The 22,027-nt window shown below is 42.9% G+C and overlaps 1 protein-coding gene and 1 long non-coding RNA gene across 2 annotated transcripts; both read left to right on the forward strand.

Moving 5' to 3' along the window:
• Positions 1-315: 315 nt before the first annotated feature.
• LOC146644177 (ubiquitin carboxyl-terminal hydrolase 37-like) lies at positions 316-7,300 on the forward strand. The gene is made up of 18 exons (XM_085395707.1): positions 316-502; positions 602-779; positions 874-959; positions 2,463-2,543; positions 2,736-2,791; positions 3,090-3,162; positions 3,272-3,355; positions 3,857-3,912; positions 4,157-4,213; positions 4,308-4,439; positions 4,531-4,654; positions 4,740-4,891; positions 4,997-5,096; positions 5,237-5,313; positions 5,491-5,599; positions 6,210-6,267; positions 6,436-6,593; positions 6,680-7,300. The coding sequence occupies exons 3-18, from the start codon at positions 924-926 to the stop codon at positions 6,683-6,685; spliced, it is 1,359 nt and encodes a 452-aa protein (XP_085251833.1). The 5' UTR covers positions 316-502; positions 602-779; positions 874-923; the 3' UTR covers positions 6,686-7,300.
• Positions 7,301-10,490: 3,190 nt separating this feature from the next.
• Positions 10,491-18,335, forward strand: LOC146644178 (uncharacterized). Its single transcript, XR_014909356.1, has 4 exons — positions 10,491-10,666; positions 11,149-11,298; positions 16,234-16,301; positions 16,429-18,335. It is a non-coding gene; the product is annotated as an uncharacterized LOC146644178 (long non-coding RNA).
• The last annotated feature ends 3,692 nt before the right edge of the window (positions 18,336-22,027 follow it).

Below are 22,027 nucleotides of genomic sequence, written 5' to 3' on the forward strand. Positions count from 1 at the left end.
GGTCACTGACTTTAGCATGCGACGACGTCTTAACATTGGGGTTTGACGGCACAAATTGCAGCTTTGCATTCTTAATAACCTTTTAGACAAATTGCATCAATATGATTGTATTTGGTCCCCCTTTACAAGCTGGCTTTCTGTAACTTGAAGAACAGAGGAGTAATGACAGAGTGGTGGTGTGGGAATTGGTGTGCGAAGAAAGAATAGGATAACTTCCCTTTGTTTTGTTTTTTGTTGTTGTGTTTTGTTTTTGTTTGTTTGTTTTTAAACTATTTATTTATGTAGTTATCCTTAAGCTCTGTTATTGAAGTTTAAAATGAAATAAATAAAAATTGTTGATGATAAAAAAAAGTTTAAACTTCAAAGCTCATGCATGCATGCACATCCAGTGCTCAGTGTCTAATTGTGTGTTTGTGTTTTTACCTTTTTGCAGTAGCGCAGTGAAACATTTGGGCGGTGGATAAATAATGGAAAATAAAATTCAGACTACAGACAGCTTCAGGTGAGTACACGTGGTGCACAAGGACCAAAGCTCACCTTCTCAACCTGGACAAAATGAATTATTTTACACTGATACTGTAAACTTTTGTTTGTGTGTCAGGTTTCCATACATCGGAAACAGCTGCTGCATCTGTAATTCTGTCCATCCCGAGGAGAGTCCACACTCTACATCAGATCCTTGGCTCACCTATAATGACGCACAGGTGCTGCACACAACTGGATCTGCAGCTTGTGAGGAACAGCAGCACTCAGCCTACATCCTGTTTTACAAGATTAACGTAAGAAGACACAGCATCTCATCCTGAAGTGAGAGAATGGCACGCCAGCTGCAGCCTAATCCAATCTCTCTTCTTTTCTTTTTTCGGTGCCCAGACACCCTTCAGTTTCATCATGTCATCCCTAACAATACAATGTAGAGTTGGATGGAGGATGAAGACAGCAGAGAGCAAAAGAAACAGGTAAGAGCAGACAGGTAGTCAGAGTTAACAAAAACTTTTAAAGCCAGTGTAGCTTCTGTTTTGAACACATTTATTGATGACAATTTTACATAAATAAGCAGTGTGTTATACTGTTATCAGATGTGGAGTCTCACTAACCACTTTAATAGTGACTTGTGTCTCAAATACTGTTTATTTGTCTTAGTTACAGATAGTGAAATAAAAATGGAACGAGAAGCGTAGGATTTTGAATTGATACCATTGGTGCATCTACTAAAGTTCTGGGGTCAGTTTGAATATCAGTGACCTTGACCTTGAGTTCAAGTTTTCTGAAAATCTTGTGAATGCTACAACTCTGTGACGAGAAGTAAGTCTCCTAGGTCTTTAAATTTGTATATAGGTGAATCTAGTAGGAAGCTGAAGGGTTGCACTGCGGGCCATCTGTAGAGGTGTAGAGTCAACAACCTGTCTGTGAACGTGGACAAAACAAAAGAGATTGTTGACTTCAGGAGAGCACAGTGGGATCACTGCCCACTTAACATGAATGGATCCTCTGTGGAGGTCGTCAAGAGCACCAGATTTCTTGGTGTCCACCTGGCGGAGAACCTCTCCTGCTCCCTCAACACCAGCTCCATAACCAAGAAGGCCCAGCAGCGTCTCTACTTCAAGCAGAAGCTGAGGAAAGCCCATCTCCCACCATCCATTCTCACCACCTTTTACAGTGGGACTAACAAGAGCATCCTAAGTAGCTGCATCACTGTCTGGTATGGTAACTGCAGCGTATTAGATCGCAGTACCCTACAACGGATTGTGAGAGCAGCTGAGAAGATCATTGGAGTCCCTCTCCCCTCCTTATAACACCCGCTTGCTGGAGGACCCCACACAGCCTTCAAACACACTCTTCACCCTGCTGCCTTCTGGAAAGAGGTCCCAGAACATCCGGGCCCTCGCTACCAAACTACGGAAAAGTTTCTTCCCACAAGCCGTCAGACCCCTGAACACTCAGTGACTGCACTGGCACACGCACACCTTCACACATGTCACTACCAAGCACTTATCTGCAGTATCTCACACTCATACACATACATACAGACACCAAGTTACTTTTGCACAATACTCAGCATTTTGCACATTTCCATTGTCTTGTGTCTGTATCGTCCTGTTCTGTCTAGTTTTGCACTGTTTTGTCTTTTTTATTTTTGCAATTTATGCACACTGCACTTTATGTAGTCCTGGGTTTGTCCGTATATGTCATATATAGCACCAGGGTCTCGGAGGAACGCGGTCTCATTTCACTCTGTACAGTACCTCTGCACGTGGTTAAAATGACAATAAAAGCCACTTGACTTGACCTGTATTTTGTAGCAGTTGCTTGGAGACGAGCACCATACAGTTCAAATGAGCATACATTCCAAAATATGCAAATGAGCCCCATACATCATAATGCTGATGTTTGCTGTTCAGGGTATGAACGTTCTATGCTGAAAGTTTATAAATATACAACCTTTGACTGCTTGTTTTCAGTTGAACTTTTGCAAAGCTGAGGAGATTTTGGCTGCGATCACATCAAGTCCAAAGATGTTTAAACTTCTTTTTCACAGAAAGGTAAGTTTGAAGAGACTCGCAGCACATTTCTCTGAATGTTTTCTTATGGTAAATAAGCATTTTTGAAACTTTTAAGGAAGCTTCTTTTTCTGTAAAAACTGAATTTTGAATCCAAATGAAGGATATTGTATTTTCTTACCATATACTTTGTTTTATGCCATTACTGATGTTGCTTTTCTTGTTTCTAAACAGAAATCACACAAACAAAACGTGGCAGAGAAGGAAATTCCTTCTACGTCTCATCAGAGGTAAAGAAATGCGCCGCTCTTTAATGCTGCTGGAGATATTTATAGCAGTGGTTTAGTTGGAGCTGTTTTATTTCCCTTTTATTGGTGTTTTGTATTTACATCTTTTTTACTACTTCTAGTCTTGTCTATAATTTCTATTGATTCAGAGATTAGCGTTTGAAAATGTAGAGTGTAAATGTACAAAATACATGATTTTGTTCCATTACAGTTATTAATTTTTATCTGCAATCTCCAGCATGTACTCCTTGTTAAAAATTTCCACTTTGAAAAATAACATTTACACTTTTGTCCTCATCAGCATCCCGGATGCTTGTGTTGCTGAAAATGGTCAAAAGAAGAAGAGAAAATGGAGACACCTCTGCTGTTCCTCGGTTTGCTTTTACACGAAACATATGAAATGCACATTCTCTTTAAATTGCACTTGTTAATTTAAAGTGACTTTACTTTTTTAATAAACTTATGTTTGTTCGTCCTCTGCAGCAAACTGACAGCGATGCAGAGGCAGAGAGCAACACTGTGAAGACACAAAAAAAGTGTCGCTGGTTTCTTTTTAAATTCTGGAAGGTATGTTTTATGGAAAGAGTCACTGTCATCAAGCATTTACTCACCACAGTTAAATGCGAAGAATTAAGAGCAATTTAGCACATCCATGTCCTCAAATTAAGTTCAAAGATGTTTAAACGTTTTTTTTTTCACAGAAAGGTAAGTTTGAAGAGACTTGCAGGATGTTTCTCTAAATATTTTTTATGGTAAATAAGCATTTTTGAATCTTTTAATGAAGCTTGATGGATGATTTCTGTAAAAACTGAATTTTGATCAGAACCAAATGAAGGATTTTGTATTTCATAGGACAAACTTTAAAACTCAATTTAAAGCATGAATAAATTGTTTTTAATTTACTTAAAGATATTCCTATATATCTGCTTCATGAGCTGACAGCTCACTAAAGTGATAAATAATATGAAATAATACCAAATTTTCTAACTGGACACTTTTCATGGAGAGACTCCCTTGGTATGTTTGTTTTATGCCATTACTGATGTTGGTTTTCTTGTTTCTAAACAGAAATTACACAAACAAAACGTGGCAGAGAAGGAAATTCCTTCTACGTCTCATCAGAGGTAAAGAAATGCGCCGCTCTTTAATGCTGCTGGAGATATTTATAGCAGTGGTTTAGTTGGAGCTGTTTTATTTCCCTTTTATTGGCATTTTTCTTCCACCTTGTGTATTTACATCTTTTTTACTACTTTTGGACGTCCTCCAAAATGTTTCAACTTCAAAGCTCATGCATACATGCGCATACACTGCTCAGAATCTTGACATCTTTCCTAATTTTGTGTTTGTGTTTTTACCTTTTTGGAGCAGTGTAGCATGCGGTGGGAAAAAAATAGAAAGTCAAACTGGGACTATAGACTGCTTCGGGTGAGTACACGTGGTGCACAAAGACTCACTTTGTCAAAGTGGAGAAAATGAATTATTTTACACTGATACTGTAAACGTTGCGCGTGTGTGTCAGGTTTCCAAACATCGGAAACACCTGCTACATGAACTCCTGCCTGCAGAGCCTCCTCAACATTGAGGAGTTCATAAGAGACATCAGGCGTCAGGGGGTTTTGTGGAGCACAGATCCAGAAGCTCAGCTCTTAAGGTGCGCTACGTCAACCTTCTACTTTCTTCAAAAACCTGAAGAACAAAGAGATCTAACAGCAGAAATGTCTGTTTACCCTTCCTTTCTACAGAAGGCTTATTGATGTCAGGGACTGTCACGAGTCAACAGATTATGGCCTTAAAGATCACCACCTAAGAGCTTTTAAGAAGGCATTCAGCAGTCAAGCTCCTGAATACACCGGCAGTGCACAGAAAGTGCGTCAGCTATTTGGACATTTCGTTTTTTGCTTTACCTTCTGATTTTGATGTACTGTTTTAAATCTCTCTGCTTTTCTTTCAGGACGCTCATGAATTCCTAACATTATTCCTCGATGAGGTCAAAAGGCTCACACCTCACCTGGAGAGGAACGCAGCTCTCCTGGGCCAAAGTTATAGCTGCCCAGTAGAAGACCATCACATTTTTAAAATGGAAAACATGAGGACATGCAAGAGGTAAGCCTGTCTTTCAGAAACGCAGAGCTGGTTGCAATATTTTCATATACCTCTTTTCCACGTACCTGATCTTTACTTTAACTACGTTACTCCTGAAATGTGTAGCTGCGGTCACCAATCATCACAGCAAGAGGAATTCACCAGCTTGTCTCTAGACCTTGTTCCAGAGGGGTCTATTATAAACATGTTAGAGACATACTTGAAGGTAAGATCACAAATTCCAATAGAGTTGTCGTATCAGCGATCTTAACACACCTTTTTTGTTAGTGTTTGTGTGCATGTGTGTGTGCATATGTTGAGATTTCTTTCTACCATAAAGCCTGTCTTCTCTGTGCTGTTGTTCAGGAACAAGAAATAGAATTTCGCTGTGATTGTGGAGGGACGGCCTCAGAACTGAAGTCGTCTTTTGATACACTGCCAAGGTGAGTAAGGTCACATCAGAATTGATCGACTGACCAGGTTTCCAAACTGTGGCGCATCAAATATCAGAGTTCTTCGAGACAATACTTGAGCAGTCGTTTTCTCCCATCTTCTGTTTGTGTTTGACACTCATTCTTCTTATTTTCTACCTTGTTTGTGTTTTTTTTCTTTTCTGCCAGAGTTCTGATCTTGCATCTGAAGAGGTTTGGCTTTACACAAACCTACAAGATTAAGAAGGTGGATGACCCCGTCAGGCTGCAGAGGGACTTGGTGGTGCCATCCAATCAGGTAAAAACAGACTGCAGAACGTCTCAGGCTACGTCCACACTAGCCCGGATAGATTTGAAAACTCCGTGTCCACACTGGCGTTTTCAGTCATTTTCAAATAGTTGTGCGTCTGCATTGAAACGGCCGAAAACGCTTACGTTCCAGTCCTGCGCATGCGCAAAAGTGAGTGAGAATTACAGAATTTGAAGAAAAGCTATCCGGAGCATGTACAAACTGATATTAATCTTTTTTAGGGCTGTCAAAGTTGAGAGCAATCAAAACAACTGCTGTCTAATGCACTCGGCTTATCTTTGTTTAATTGCTCACATGACTGCATCACATGACCAAAATGCGTCATCGTTTTAGAAAGTCTGCGTTTTCGAGTGTCCACACTGCGATGGGACAACTCCGTTTTGAAATGTATGCGTTTTCGAGAGCGTTTTCAAGATGCTGTGTTTTTCCTTGAGGAAAACGCCGTCTCGGTGTGGACGGGAGGTCAAAGCGGAGAGAAAACGATGCGTTTTCAAACGAAAACGCATTAGTGTGGACGTAGCCTCAGCAAATCAGCTTAATTATGGCACTGATGTGAGACTTTATGAAACTAACACTCTTTGGATTTGTTCCTTCTCAGGGTGGTGGCTGTTATAGTCTTTGCAGCATCATCAGTCATTATGGAGGCACAGAGTCAGGTAAAACAACAGACTTGTGACAAACAGAAAATGAAACTTGCTACTTTTCAGTGAAGGACTCACACACAAAAGCTTTTGATGTTCTAAGAAGCACTAAGTCAAAATCACTGTTTGCTTGAATCAGTTGACTTCCAGAAGTTGGATTCATTTGTCTTAATGTGATTTCAGGACACTACATCTGTAGTTCTGTCCATCCTGAGGAGAGTCAGCACTCTACATCAGATCGCTGGCTCACCTATAATGACGCACAGGTGCTCCACACAACTGGATCTGCAGTTTGTGAGGAACAGCAGCAGTCGGCCTACATCCTGTTTTACAAGAGAAACGTAAGAAGACACAGCATCTCATCCTGAAGTGAGAGAATTTTTAAATGTCCTGTTACCTTGTTAACCAGTTTTGTCTTCATTCTCAGTTCTGAAACAGGAAATGGAAGGAAGGAAGGAAGTTAAGGTCATCATCATGCTGAGAAGGAAAAGCAGTCGTCCCAGCCCACCATCGCACACTGGAGGACAAGTATAGGTAAGTATTGCCCTCAGGAGGGAGGGTCCTGCCAGAGAGCCTGGTCCTCCCAAGATTTCTTCCTCCAGGAGGGAGTTTTTTCTTGCCACCGTCGCCCCACATTCACTGGTCTCATCAGCAGGGACATTTTTAACCTCCTAAGACCTGAACTTTCATGGCATGCATTTTTAATTCCTCTGTGCCATTTAGGTTGATTGGGACCCGATGAAGGTAAAAACCAAGACATCAGATTCAGACTATCTTTTTTTTGTTTCTCAAAAGAATGAGATCCACATATGAGGACATTCATTTTAAATTTCGATTGAACAGTGGCAGTGTCATGTCCTCCCTCATAAGTGGATATCAGGTTTTTGAAGAGCAAAATTTTGTATTTTGGTCTAGACAACCCAAAATGTTATGTCTACATATGTGGACACCAGGTCCTAGGAGGTTAAAACAAAATCTACTAGAGATCGTCCTTTTCTGGACCAGTGTTTGGCTTGCTCTCTGGGAACAACAAATTAGTGCTGTCAGCGTTAACGTCATTAGGTAAAATGACGTTAACGCTGACAGCACTAATTTGTTGTTATTATTATTAATATTATTATTAATTTATTTGTAAAATAAATTAAATTAAAAAACCAAAGAAATGATTTAATTCTTTATTTTATTTTGTTTTATTAAAATCAAAATAACAACAAAAACAAAAATAACTAATAAAAAAATATTAAAAGTATTCAGCAGTGTTTTGTGAAATTTGTAATGAGCCTTAGTTAAGTTGATATCACAGAAGTTTCTGAATCATTTAGATTGTTCAACAAACTGATTCACTCAGGTAAAGATGGTGAGCTGGAGCAATGGTACCCTTGGAGTTCAGTTTAAGTTTTCAGACAAATATTCCCTCGATCAGTTGCAGCTTCTGCTTTTAAATAAATGATTTAGCTGCAAATGTTTAGCTACAGGTAGCAAAGTCCAAAAGTGACACCAGCCAAACATGCAAAAAATGCAAGATGGTGGTGCGCACAGATACAGCGGCTCTATGCTCTCCACTTACCCAATTTCACTGTGCAAGAAACTGCACAATGACAATAAAAAGCTCTAAGTCTAAAACAGTTTCCTGTCCAGTAAAATCGGGCAATTATTCGCTCCAGAGTTTTATCCTACTCCAGGTGAGCAGCCATCGACTTGTAATGAGCCAGCTAAAACAATAATTTCTCAGTGGCTCTTCTGGCACCAACAAGTGGGTGTGTTCTTCCATCGTGCAAGTGTCACGACACACTGAACATGGTCTGAACATGGATTTTCCCTCGATATGTCTTTTCCACCAGTACTATGGGGTATTTGTGAATATCCATGACTGACCCGGCCAGGTGGCCAGCTGGTCTTTGGACAGGGTCACGGCAGTTTCAAGGTTCAACAAAATCCCTTTCACTGACAGACTGAAGGAAAGCTCCTCAAAAATGGAGGGTCTTCAAGCTCCTCAGTGGCAGGAAAAGGTTTCCCGGACCCAGTGTTGTATATTTGTTTCCCAAAAGATTGAACTAGTGGAGAGAAATCAGGTTCTGAAACCATCCAGAAGACAAAGTCTCCAACTGGTTTGTGGAAGTCCCGTTTCTCCAAATTAATCAGCGGGTGAAATGTCTCTTCATGGATGGTTTTGATTCTGTTGTTATTCACGAACAAAGCCGTCAAAGCAGCATATGAAAGAAAGTCATCTTTCATTGTTGTCTCCAGCGTGTTAAAAGAGAGATCGAGCTCAGTGATGAGTTTTGAAGCGGCTGCAGGGACTTCTCCAAGGTTTTGGCTCGAACAGTCGAAGGATGTTGTTCACAGTGGTGACACTGTTGACTGGTGATTGACAAGCACTGAGATACTAACATGACAAACACAAGAAACATCATGACTTATTCTCCTGAGTGCCTGCAAAACACAAACACAAAATCAAACTCAAAGCTTTTCTCTCAGGTGCTGGTGTGGCACAATCTAATGATAAAAAAGGTCATGCTAACAGCTTTTGGAGCACAAAATGCATTACAGGTAAACCCAGTACCCAAACATGTTAACAAGGATAAAGAAAAAATCTGAAACAAAAGCAGGTAGTGTGGTGATTTATGTTGTGAGGATGCTTTCACTCCCATCAAAGTCACCCAGTGTTGAGAACCCAAATGAGCCCAAAAACCTCAAGTGGCTGCAACCAACAGCGAACGTCAAGAAGTGGATACTTGCATGTTGAGCCAGAAACATGCAGAAAACCCAAAAGAGGCAAGACAGCACATCTTGGTCCCACTCAGGCAGTACGAACACCTGGAAAGAGGAGCCCACAGTTCAGACCCAATGTCACTGGTAAGGACACCAGCCAGTTATAAGTCTAGTTTTAATTTTCATTTTAGTGTTATGGCCTTTCTAAGGGTGGCCAGACCATAATATGAGGGTGATCCACCCCTGTCTGACCCCAAGCAGCACATCACACAACCAGTACAATTTTGATGGTGATTTTTTTTCACAGTGATTGAATTCTAACAAAGGAAAGGAGCGAACTATAGCTTCGGGGTGGACCCCAAAACAACAAACAAAAGGGACCGTATCTAAAGGATGTACAAAACTTATTTATGAAAAGAATAAAACCAAATGACAATGTCTTATCTCCCTAACTAAGAAAAACATGAGAAAAGGGTAATCAAATAAAAAGGCAGTCCACCCCTACATGCTCCTGTATAAAGAGACGGGTAACACAAAGCCTGCAGGTTGAGGTCCATGGCAGTGTCATCTTATATGTTGTCTCCAGGTCATTAGCCAATCTGTATGGGCCGTCCCATGGATGCACCAATCACGGAAAGGCACCTGCACACTCAGATTTACATATGAGACAACATTACGACAACAGTCGTAACATTAACTAAAAATGTTTTTCACCATCTCGTTTTAACTTCTGGTTTAGCTTCAGCTAACTAAAACTAAATGGACCTTGGAAATAATCACATCTTAATAGAGTGAACCATAGACTGTATAAAAGATAGGACCATTGCAACTTGACTGCAGCACTTCACCCTTTCACATAGTCCCAGCTCTTCTCTGTCATGTTTTATGGTGCTGCAAATGTCTTCAGTTGGTGAAAGGTCTGGGCTGCTGGTGTCTTGTTGTGCTTGCTATGCATCCCTGACTCGTTTCTTCTTTCTGCATCAAGTAAGGAATGTAGTGAAAGTTCCCAAGAGGTTAAAAACACCACTGAAAAAATGCCATCAGACCTGAGTTGGGACACTTGGATTATGGAGCTTCTGGACCAAGAGAGTGGATGGGAGCATGTGTTTAACAAGTAAGAGTATAACGTCCCCCAAAATGTCCCTAACTAAGAAAAACATGAGAAAAGGGTTATCAAATAAAAAGGCAGTCCACCCCTACATGCTCCTGTATAAAGAAACAGGTAACACAAAGCCTGCAGGTTGAGGTCCATGGCGGTGTCATCTTATATGTTGTCTCCAGGTCAAGGAGACAACATATAACATGGATAGACAGACAGATTTCAAAATAGCCAGCTGGAATGTTAAGGGGTTGAATAACGGGATTAAGAGGAAGAAAATATTAACATATCTAAAGTTATTGTAACCCACCTAAAATTTGCCTCATGAAAATGAACTGCTGTTCCCAAAGAATGTCAGTAGGTGGCACTATGAGATTGTTTAGTGCTTGTGAACTTGAGTTGAGAACTGTAGAGAAGGAGAATAGCGCTAAGGCTACATATGCTGGTCGGAGCTACTCACCGAGTTTTTCTTTAATCCTTGTTCAAGAAAAAGGTTGTGTGTGAAGACACAAATTGGATTTTACTTTTCCGCTTGTTGGGAAGCGCGGACACTTTTTGTTGGTGCTGATGTACCTCTGTTTTTGTGTTGTTTGTTCATTTCCGGTGAGTTGACTAACTGCGCTAGCATAGCAAGCTAATCGTTAGCTAATCATTAGCTTAGTATAATGTAAATTCCATGTGTTCCTTTTAAATGCTGTATTATCTTTTTATTTCTTCACTTGTAAATGTTTTAAACCAATCGGAAATATTTCTTTGGAAGCTAGTAGGTAAGTTTTATTTATTGTAATGAGATGATAAATATGAGCAGTCTTTGGCTAAATAGTACTGCGACCATGTTTTGCACTTTCCTCGTGCATCAGTAATGTACATTCTCTCAATTCATTGGATTGATGTGACTGCTGTTCACAAAATATGAGATTTGAGTTAAATTTGTATGATGTGGAAATTGTTTTAAGGTTCTTTGATTAATTTTATTATTGATTGCATTAAGTCGTTATATACAAAGAGTGAGAGACATTTGGTCACTAGTGTTGATTAAGTTGTTATATGATATTCATGTAAAATATGTTCACTGCCCTGTGCAGGTTGGTTTTTTTGTTGGAGTCTAAAGTTGCGAGCCAGGATTCCGGATCCCCAGCTGCGATGCAGGAAAGATTTCCAGCCTACTTAAAGTGACAACTGCGTGACTTCTTGACAGATAAGCTTATGAGATCTCAGAACAATACACTACCCGGGTAGTACTACTAACATTAACACTATACTCACACACCTGAACTGAAAAGAACACTGAACTCTGAACTCTAAAACTGAATACACAGACTGACAAATAAGATAAGATAAGATAACCTTTATTAGTCCCACACGTGGGAAATTTGTTTTGTCACAGCAGGAAGTGGACAGTGCAAAAGTTATGAGGCAAAAATTAGAATACAATAAGAATAAATACAGTACACAACTGTACAGAATAGAATAAAATAAAATACTATATACAGTAGAATAAAATAAAATAAATATACAATAAGATAAAAATAGAATACAAATACAAATACTATATACAACTGAGTAAAAATACAACGATGACAGAAAGGATTATTGCACTTAGTATTATTGCATATGTATGGATGTGTGTGCTTGATCAGTTAAAGTCTTTATTATGGAGTCTGACAGCAGTGGGGAGGAAAGACCTGCGAAATCTCTCCGTCCCACACCGTGGGTGCCGCAGTCTCCCACTGAAGGAGCTGCTCAGTGCTGTCACAGTCTGCTGCATGGGGTGGGAGATGTTGTCCATCAGGGATGACAGCTTAGCCGCCGTTCTCCTGTCACTCACCACCTCCACTGGGTCCAGAGGGCATCCTAGAACAGAGCTGGCCCTTCGGATCACCCTGTTCAGTCTCTTCCTGTCCCCAGCAGAGATGCTGCCGCCCCAGCAGACCACGCCATAAAAGATAGCAGAAGCCACAACAGAGTCATAGAATTTCTTCAGGAGTGGGCCCTCCACCCCAAACGACCTGAGTCTCCGCAGCAGGTACAGCCTGCTCTGCCCTTTCCTGTAGAGGGCGTCTGAGTTATGAGTCCAGTCCAGTCTATTGTTCAGATGAACACCAAGGTACCTGTAGCTGTCCACAGCCTCAATGTCCATACCTTGGATGTTCAGTGGTTGCAGTGGAGAATGCTTGTGCCTGCGGAAGTCTACCACCAGTTCCTTGGTTTTACTGGCGTTGATCTGGAGGTAGTTCAGCTGGCACCAGTCCACAAAGTCTTGGGTCAGACCTCTGTACTCCTTGTCGTCCCCATCAGTGATGAGGCCGACTATTGCAGAGTCATCAGAGAACTTCTGCAGGAAGCACTGGGTGGAATTGTGGGAGAAGTCTGCAGTGTAGATGGTGAAGAGGAACGGAGCCAGAACCGTTCCCTGTGGGGCCCCCGTACTGCAGACGACCCTGTCCGACACACAGCCCTGAGTCCTCACATACTGTGGTCGGTCGGTGAGGTAGTCCAGGATCCAGGTAGTGAGGTGATGGTCCACTCCAGAGTTCACCAGCTTGTCCTTTAGAACCGAGGGAAGAATGGTGTTGAAGGCACTGGAGAAATCAAAGAACATGATTCTCACAGTGCTTCCAGCGGTCTCCAGGTGAGCGAGGGAACGATGTAGGAGGTGAATGACGGCATCATCCGCTCCAATGCCAGGCTGGTAGGCAAACTGAAGTGGGTCCAGTGATGAGCTTATTAGGCGCCGAAGCTGAGCCAGGACCAACCGCTCCAGGGTCTTCATCAGGTGGGATGTCAGAGCCACCGGCCTGTAGCTGTTGAGGTCCTTGGGGCGTGAAGTCTTTGGCACTGGTACAACACAGGAGGTTTTCCAGAGCTGTGGGACTCTTCCCAACCTCAGGCTCAGGTTGAAGAGGTGCTCCATCACCCCACACAGTTGGTCCGCGCAGGACCTGACGACCCTCGAGCTGATGCCATCTGGACCCGCTGCCTTCTTGCCATTAATCCTCCTCAGTTCCCTCCTAACCTGGGTGGTTGAGAGAGACAGGCTGGAGCCTTGTGTTGAGTGTGTATTGGATGCTGTTGTTGGGGGTGGGGGGGAGTGAGCAGGGTGAATAGAGGAGGTGTGAAGTGTCTGAGGTGGAACAGCAGCAGTGGGGGTGGGTGAGTCTGCAGCCGATGTTGCAGACTGCCTCATGGCTGAGTCAAATCTGTTGAAGAAATGATTCAGTTCATTTGCCCATCTCACATCCCTCCCAGGCAGAGAGTTCTGCTGTTTGTGGCCCGAGATGGTTCTGAGGCCTCTCCAGACTTCACCAACGTTGTTTTGTTGAAGCTGGTTCTCCATCTTCTGCCTGTAGCTCTCCTTCCCATTCCTTATCAGTCCCCTCAGCTCTCTCTGCACCCTTTTCAACTCCTCTTTGTCTCTGGATTTGAAGGCCCTCCTCTTCTGCTTGAGGACGGTTTTAATTTCTGGGGTAATCCAAGGTTTGTTGTTGGAGAAACACCGTACAGTCCTGGTAGGTACAGTGTTATCCACACAGAAGTTTATATAGTCAGTAATGCATGTAGTAAGGCTGTCGATGTCCTCACCAAATATGGACAATTGGAACTGTTGTGAACTGTTGAATGACTGTTTTTGGTTTTGTTTTGAATAAATGTTGACTGTTCTTTGAGCTGTGTGTCATTCGCGCCTTAGTCGATTCCTAGAGACCATAAGCCTAAGATCCTAACTTTCTCTACATTCAGTAGTGGTAAAGTATTGTGTGTTACATTATCAAGAGTTGATATAGCCTTTATTCAAGAAATGCACATGTGTAAGTCAGAAGCCTTAAAACTTAAATGTTCCTGGGTAGGTAAAGTCTTTTCCAGTCCTGGAACTGGTAAAAGTAGGGGAGTGTCGGTTCTGATTCATAAAGCAGTTAGCTTTACTGAAACAAAAGTAATAACAGATAAGGAAGGTAGATTTATATTGGTTTATGGACAACTACTGGACACACCAATAATTTTATGTAATATCTATGCACCTAATGTGGACATACTCACCTTTTTTCACAACCTGTCACAGTATCTTTTGGAATTAGAAGGTGCACAAATAGTGGTAGGAGGAGATTTTAATCAAATACTGGATCAAGACCTAGATAGATCACTTCCTAGGAGAGGCACAGAGAGTAAATCTGTAGTTGCCATAAGGCAGATGACCTCAGATTTAGGTCTGAATGATATTTGGCGGACAATGCATCCAGAAGGCAGGGAATATTCCTTTTACTCTCCGCCTCATAATGTTTATACTAGAATCGACTACTTTCTTATTTCTGAAGCCTTAGTGAATAACTCTATAGATTCAAGTATTGGTAATATAGTATTCTCGGACCATGTGCCAATTTTTCTATGTCTTGGAAATATTTTACAGATTCCTCAAAGCCGCAGATGGCATTTAAATGTGTCCTTAATTAAAGACTCTGGGTTTATTAAATTGATAAGAGATGAAATACAATTTTACAAACAGACAAATAATCGAGAGGACACTACATTGGCTACTTGGTGGGATGCTATTAAGGCATACTTAACCCTCGTGCGCCCTGGACCAAAAAAAAAAAGGGGGGGGTCCCGCAGACCCCGGCAGCACGGACCCAGGTCTCGTCGCGAAACAGGGCGCCGGTTCACGGTGGGGACAGATGGGGGTCAGGCGGACCCCCAGCTATAGCGGGTCTCGTCACACCGTCGGACAAAGGCACCTAATTGGTTGTAACCCTCCATCGATCGCGTAAGTTACGATGGCAAACCTTGGGGTCTGGAGGGAACCCAAAGCGCCACGGCAACAACTCTCAACTTCACATCATCATCATCATCGTCTCCTTCTTGAGAGTGTTCGCGTACACCGGCCTCAGTGAGGACCTCGGACTCTCCGTTCCTCCTCGACCTCCTTCCTCCTCCCCCGTTCTCCTGCTCCCCGCAGGCGAGCGCTTAGCCGGATGGGCCTTGGGTTGCGCGTAAATGGGCCTAAGTGAGGACCACGGGCTCTCCGTTGCTCCTCGTCTTCCTTGCTCCTTCTCTACCGTTGTCATGCGCCTCACTAGTGAAAGAGAAGCTGTTTGGCCTGCCTATTACGCGAACACCATCCTCCATTTATGCTCCTCGCTAGTGTATGCTTAGGTCTGTGGAGGGCCGGTTTCGCGAACATCCCTTTCGGTGAGGACCTTGGGCTCTCCATTGCTCCTCGTCCTCTTTGCTCCTTCTCTACCGTTGTCATGCGCCTCGCTAGTGAAAGAGAAGCTGTTTGGCCTTCCTATTACGCGAACACTGACCTCCAGTTGGACCTCGGACCCTGCATTGCTCCTCATACTCCTTGCTCCCTCTACATCGTTCTCAAGGGCCTCGCTAGTGAAAGCGCAGCTGTTTAGCCTGCCCATTAGGCGAACACCGCCCTCCGTTTATGCTCCTCGCTAGTGTACGCTTAGGTCTGCAGATGGCCGATTTCGTGTACACCCCCTTCGGTGAGGACCTCGGGATCTCCGTTGCTCCTCGTCCTCCTTGCTCCTTCTCGTTCGTTTTCATGCGCCTCGCTAGTGAAAAAGCAGCTGTGTGGCCTGCCTGCCTATTACACGAACACCACCCTCCAGTTGGACCTCGGGGTCTCCGTTGCTCCTCCTCATCCTTGCTCCCTCTACATCGTTCTCAAGAGCCTCTCTAGCGTACGCTTAGGTCTGCGGAGGGCGGGTTACCTGAACACAGCCTTCCGTTTAGACCTCGGACCCTCAGTGTCTCCTCATCCTCCTTTCCCTTTTTTTAAAACATTTTCCTCGCTCTCACGCGCCTCGCTGGCGAGCCCTTAGCTTTGGGGAGGGTGGGTTTCGCGAACACCACCGTCTGTGAGGAACCCAGTACCTCCTTCTCTCACACACACACACACACACACACACACACACACACACACACACACACACAGGAGGCAGTGAGGAGTAGAAGGAGGTTGTTGCTACGCCTGCGTCGCGAAACCAGGGCTCATTGTGTGTGCGCCCGGAGGAGCTACGGGGGAAACACATGGGACAACCAACTAGTTTGGGGCCATGGTTTATTCAACATGTATTTTCAGTGTGGTTTAACTTGTTAATCTGATCTGATATACTTTCCTTGAATGTGCCTTAATTCACCTCTTTTTTTCTTTCTTCTTTTCTTAGCTTACTGAAAATGTTGGCGACCAAAGGCCGGATCCAGGGATGTGTGCTGCTTGTGCTACTGGCGTTATGTGGGCAAACTGCTTGCTGTCAACATCAATACAAAGATAACAAAAAAATAGCCTAGTGTAACGTAGTGTTTTATGTTTTTTTTTCTAGAATGATTCAAATGTTACTATCATTTCCCCAACCCTGCAGGCTCTGCGACCCGTGAAGAACTGAGACTCCTTCTGGTCGGTAAAACAGTATCGGGAAAGAGTGCATCCGGAAACACCATCCTGGGGGATGCGAACGCTTTCAAAGAAGACGTTTCGCCTGAGTCTGTCACCGACGGCTGTCTCAGAAAAGAGGCAGAGGGCAAAGACGGAAGAAATATCGCTGTGATCGACACTCTGGGGCTGTCTTTTGGATGAAATTGATGAAATGGTGGATTTCAATGGAGGAAACCACTACACCAACGAGATGTATAGGGCGGCCCAGAAGAAACTCGAAGGAGAAAGGCTGAAGAGGAGAAAGGAGGAAGAACAAAGAAAAAGGGAAGAAGAGGAGAGGATCGAATTGAAGGAGCGGTGTAAATTCTTCCGCCTCGCTTCCCTGGGATTATTTGGCACAGGAGCGTACTTTACATCTTATGTTCTCATGGGGCTCGGTGGAGCCCTTGGATATTCTCAGTTAAAGACGCCGAGCTTGATGGTTGGGCGTCTTCTTTACTCGTCGATACCGTGAAAACTGCGTAGGTGTATCACCTACTCGACCTAGTGATCAACGAGTACCGCACCGAAGCATGCAACGGGTGCAAGACCAATCACCCCAGCCAGAGACAACACGAGTGTCTGCGAGTCTTGGTGTCAGGGTCCCTGTGCCTACCCAGTCGGCTCAGTATGGCTACATATGTTTTTCATTTTGTTCCTGCTCTCTCCCTTCCTCTCTTTCCCTCCTCCCTCTGCCAGGGCGGAGCTCACCTGTGGGCTTCTGCCCTTGGTCCATGCACCTGGTCGCCATCACGCACCTGTGGCTCGTTACGAGAGTGTTCCAGCTCCTTTATAAGACGGCAGCTCTGTGTTTCTCGTCGCTGGACCGTTGCCGATCCGCATTCCCTGGACCAACCCCTGTGTTTCCTGAGTGATTGAGTGTGCGAGGAGTGGAGTACGTCATCGTGTTTTCTGTGGAGTGTGGAGAGGAGCGTGAGGAGTGGACGGAGTGCGTGTGGACTTTCAGCGTCTTTTCCCTTTGTGTGTGGACCCCCGGAGCCCGCCTTCCCCCTCACCTCTGTAAATAGATCACCTGGTGTGCTGTAATAAAGATTCTTGTGTTTCCCAACTCAGAGCCTGCGCGTGTGTCCGTTCCATCCCGCTGTGACACTTGGAGGATGACTTTTACGCTGAACATTATTACAGCATCAGGAAAAGACTCCTCATGCCGCGTTTCATTCCTTCCATTCAACGTCTCCTGATCATGTATTCACAGCCACCGAAGGCGCTGTACAGCACCGAGCACCTGAAACACAGACAGTTTGTTGATATTGTAATCAAAAATACAGCCCCGGGGGGGAGGGGGGGCATTTTAAAAACGCACCCTCCCTATTGCGCATGTCCCTAAAAGGTATGGCCTTCCAGATTGCCTCAGTTGTATCGTGAGTGTAATTTCAAATAAAATAAAACTCAGAAGCGTCTGTGTGTTGTCTTCTTCTTCTTCTTCTTCTTATTATTATTATTATTATTATCATCATCATCATCATCATCATCATCATCATCATCATCATCATCATTATTATTATGATTATGCTTCATTTTTATGTACTGGGGTATCAATGACCCCCACGCTGCCGCAGCAGCTTCTGTGCGTGGCCCCCAAGTGCTACATTTTCTTTCCCGATCCCCTGACGAACCCATTAGAATCGCTCTGGGGCACTCTTCGACCCCAAATGATCGTTCTGGGTTTTTTTTCATTTTCATTCACCTGTCTCTACTGAGGGTGGGGTACTTTGGGACCCCCGGGGTCTGGGGCTGCCCCGAAGAGGAGCACAAGGGTTAAAGCCGGTCAGAGCGGACATGCTCCATTTTGCGTAACTATTTTTAAATCCCGGTAGCACTGCAACCACGTCAGCTAACGCAATAATTTTTTTTACATATGAAACCGGAGGAGTTGTACTTACATCTTATGCCATCAGCTTGTCCTAGGTCACAGTTTCCTTCCACATATAGCTTTGCAAAAACTGCATAAAAAGCACTTGCAGCAACAAAAACATAATATTCCAGAAACACGCTTTGCCGATCCGATCAGCTGTTTGTAACACTTCCTACGTCCATCAGCGTGAACTGTCGCATGTCCGCCATGACCTGCCCGAAACCGGAAGAGACGTCATTTTGCGGAAATGTAGTTTTTTACGATCGGGGCCTTATGAGCCTATATTTGTGTTTTTAAAAGTTATGTTTGAGTTTATGACTTTCTGTGTCGTTTCTGGGATGCTTAGGACTCATATTGCACTGCTGGAAATAGTTTATTTTGATGCACATGCTGTTATTTTGCAAATTTGCATTATAATATTTATTTTCGTTTTTCCTGCAGTGTATAAAAATTGGTGTATTTCAAAAATAAAACTATGAAGACACTTAAAATAAATTTCCTGTGGTGGGAAACTAGTTTGTGCAACTTTTTTGTATTTACAGTTTTGAGGGATAAGCCTCTTAAATTTCTCTGACTAGAAATATATGTTAAAAAAACAAAAACAATTTTAAATTTTTTTGTAGTTTATTTCACTTTTTTGCAATTTGTGTAATTGCTGTGCACCTAATGCAGACATATTATTAAAGCTTGGGCTATAATGGTTGTATTGATGTATAGCAACTTGAAATGCTCCCAAAAATGGCACTACAGCATGAAAAAATATAATATAAGCTCTGGCAGACTTGGTTCTATGGTAGGTCTTAAAGGGTTAATTAAGGACACATTTAAATGCCATCTGCGGCTTTGAGGAATCTGTAAAATATTTCCAAGACATAGAAAAATTGGCACATGGTCCGAGAATACTATATTACCAATACTTGAATCTATAGAGTTATTCACTAAGGCTTCAGAAATAAGAAAGTAGTCGATTCTAGTATAAACATTATGAGGCGGAGAGTAAAAGGAATATTCCCTGCCTTCTGGATGCATTGTCCGCCAAACATCATTCAGACCTAAATCTGAGGTCATCTGCCTTATGGCAACTACAGATTTACTCTCTGTGCCTCTCCTAGGAAGTGATCTATCTAGGTCTTGATCCAGTATATGATTAAAATCTCCTCCTACCACTATTTGTGCACCTTCTAATTCCAAAAGATACTGTGACAGGTTGTGAAAAAAGGTGAGTATGTCCGCATTAGGTGCATAGATATTACATAAAATTATTGGTGTGTCCAGTAGTTGTCCATAAACCAATATAAATCTACCTTCCTTATCTGTTATTACTTTTGTTTCAGTAAAGCTAACTGCTTTATGAATCAGAACCGACACTCCCCTACTTTTACCAGTTCCAGGACTGGAAAAGACTTTACCTACCCAGGAACATTTAAGTTTTAAGGCTTCTGACTTACACGTGTGCATTTCTTGAATAAAGGCTATATCAACTCTTGATAACTTTAGATATGTTAATATTTTCTTCCTCTTAATCCCGTTATTCAACCCCTTAACATTCCAGCTGGCTATTTTGAAATCTGTGTCTATCCATGTTATATGTTGTCTCCTTGACCTGGAGACAACATATAAGATGACACCGCCATGGACCTCAACCTGCAGGCTTTGTGTTACCCGTCTCTTTATACAGGAGCATGTAGGGGTGGACTGCCTTTTTATTTGATTACCCTTTTCTCATGTTTTTCTTAGTTAGGGAGATAAGACATTGTCATTTGGTTTTATTCTTTTCATAAATAAGTTTTGTACATCCTTTAGATACGGTCCCTTTTGTTTGTTGTTTTGGGGTCCACCCCGAAGCTATAGTTCGCTCCTTTCCTTTGTTAGAATTCAATCACTGTGAAAAAAATCACCATCAAAATTGTACTGGTTGTGTGATGTGCTGCTTGGGGTCAGACAGGGGTGGATCACCCTTATATTATGGTCTGGCCACCCTTAGAAAGGCCATAACACTAAAATGAAAATTAAAACTAGACTTATAACTGGCTGGTGTCCTTACCAGTGACCTTGGGTCTGAACTGTGGGCTCCTCTTTCCAGGTGTTCGTACTGCCTGAGTGGGACCAAGATGTGCTGTCTTGCCTCTTTTGGGTTTTCTGCATGTTTCTGGCTCAACATGCAAGTATCCACTTCTTGACGTTCGCTGTTGGTTGCAGCCACTTGAGGTTTTTGGGCTCATTTGGGTTCTCAACACTGGGTGACTTTGATGGGAGTGAAAGCATCCTCACAACATAAATCACCACACTACCTGCTTTTGTTTCAGATTTTTTCTTTATCCTTGTTAACATGTTTGGGTACTGGGTTTACCTGTAATGCATTTTGTGCTCCAAAAGCTGTTATTTTGTGCAGCTGTGCTCCAAAAGCTGTTAGCATGACCTTTTTTATCATTAGATTGTGCCACACCAGCACCTGAGAGAAAAGCTTTGAGTTTGATTTTGTGTTTGTGTTTTGCAGGCACTCAGGAGAATAAGTCATGATGTTTCTTGTGTTTGTCATGTTAGTATCTCAGTGCTTGTCAATCACCAGTCAACAGTGTCACCACTGTGAACAACATCCTTCGACTGTTCGAGCCAAAACCTTGGAGAAGTCCCTGCAGCCGCTTCAAAACTCATCACTGAGCTCGATCTCTCTTTTAACACGCTGGAGACAACAATGAAAGATGACTTTCTTTCATATGCTGCTTTGACGGCTTTGTTCGTGAATAACAACAGAATCAAAACCATCCATGAAGAGACATTTCACCCGCTGATTAATTTGGAGAAACTGGACTTCCACAAACCAGTTGGAGACTTTGTCTTCTGGATGGTTTCAGAACCTGATTTCTCTCCACTATTTCGATATTTTGGGAAACAAATATACAACACTGGGTCCGGGAAACCTTTTCCTGCCACTGAGGAGCTTGAAGACCCTCCATTTTTGAGGAGCTTTCCTTCAGTCTGTCAGTGAAAGGGATTTTGTTGAACCTTGAAACTGCCGTGACCCTGTCCAAAGACCAGCTGGCCACCTGGCCGGGTCAGTCATGGATATTCACAAATACCCCATAGTACTGGTGGAAAAGACATATCGAGGGAAAATCCATGTTCAGACCATGTTCAGTGTGTCGTGACACTTGCACGATGGAAGAACACACCCACTTGTTGGTGCCAGAAGAGCCACTGAGAAATTATTGTTTTAGCTGGCTCATTACAAGTCGATGGCTGCTCACCTGGAGTAGGATAAAACTCTGGAGCGAATAATTGCCCGATTTTACTGGACAGGAAACTGTTTTAGACTTAGAGCTTTTTATTGTCATTGTGCAGTTTCTTGCACAGTGAAATTGGGTAAGTGGAGAGCATAGAGCCGCTGTATCTGTGCGCACCACCATCTTGCATTTTTTGCATGTTTGGCTGGTGTCACTTTTGGACTTTGCTACCTGTAGCTAAACATTTGCAGCTAAATCATTTATTTAAAAGCAGAAGCTGCAACTGATCGAGGGAATATTTGTCTGAAAACTTAAACTGAACTCCAAGGGTACCATTGCTCCAGCTCACCATCTTTACCTGAGTGAATCAGTTTGTTGAACAATCTAAATGATTCAGAAACTTCTGTGACATCAACTTAACTAAGGCTCATTACAAATTTCACAAA

This window comes from Rhamphochromis longiceps, linkage group LG22 (assembly GCF_057381845.1).
Source record: "Rhamphochromis longiceps isolate RC_006_pf linkage group LG22, R_longiceps_female_GT1.1, whole genome shotgun sequence".
In the NCBI taxonomy this organism is placed as follows: Eukaryota; Metazoa; Chordata; class Actinopteri; order Cichliformes; family Cichlidae; genus Rhamphochromis; species Rhamphochromis longiceps.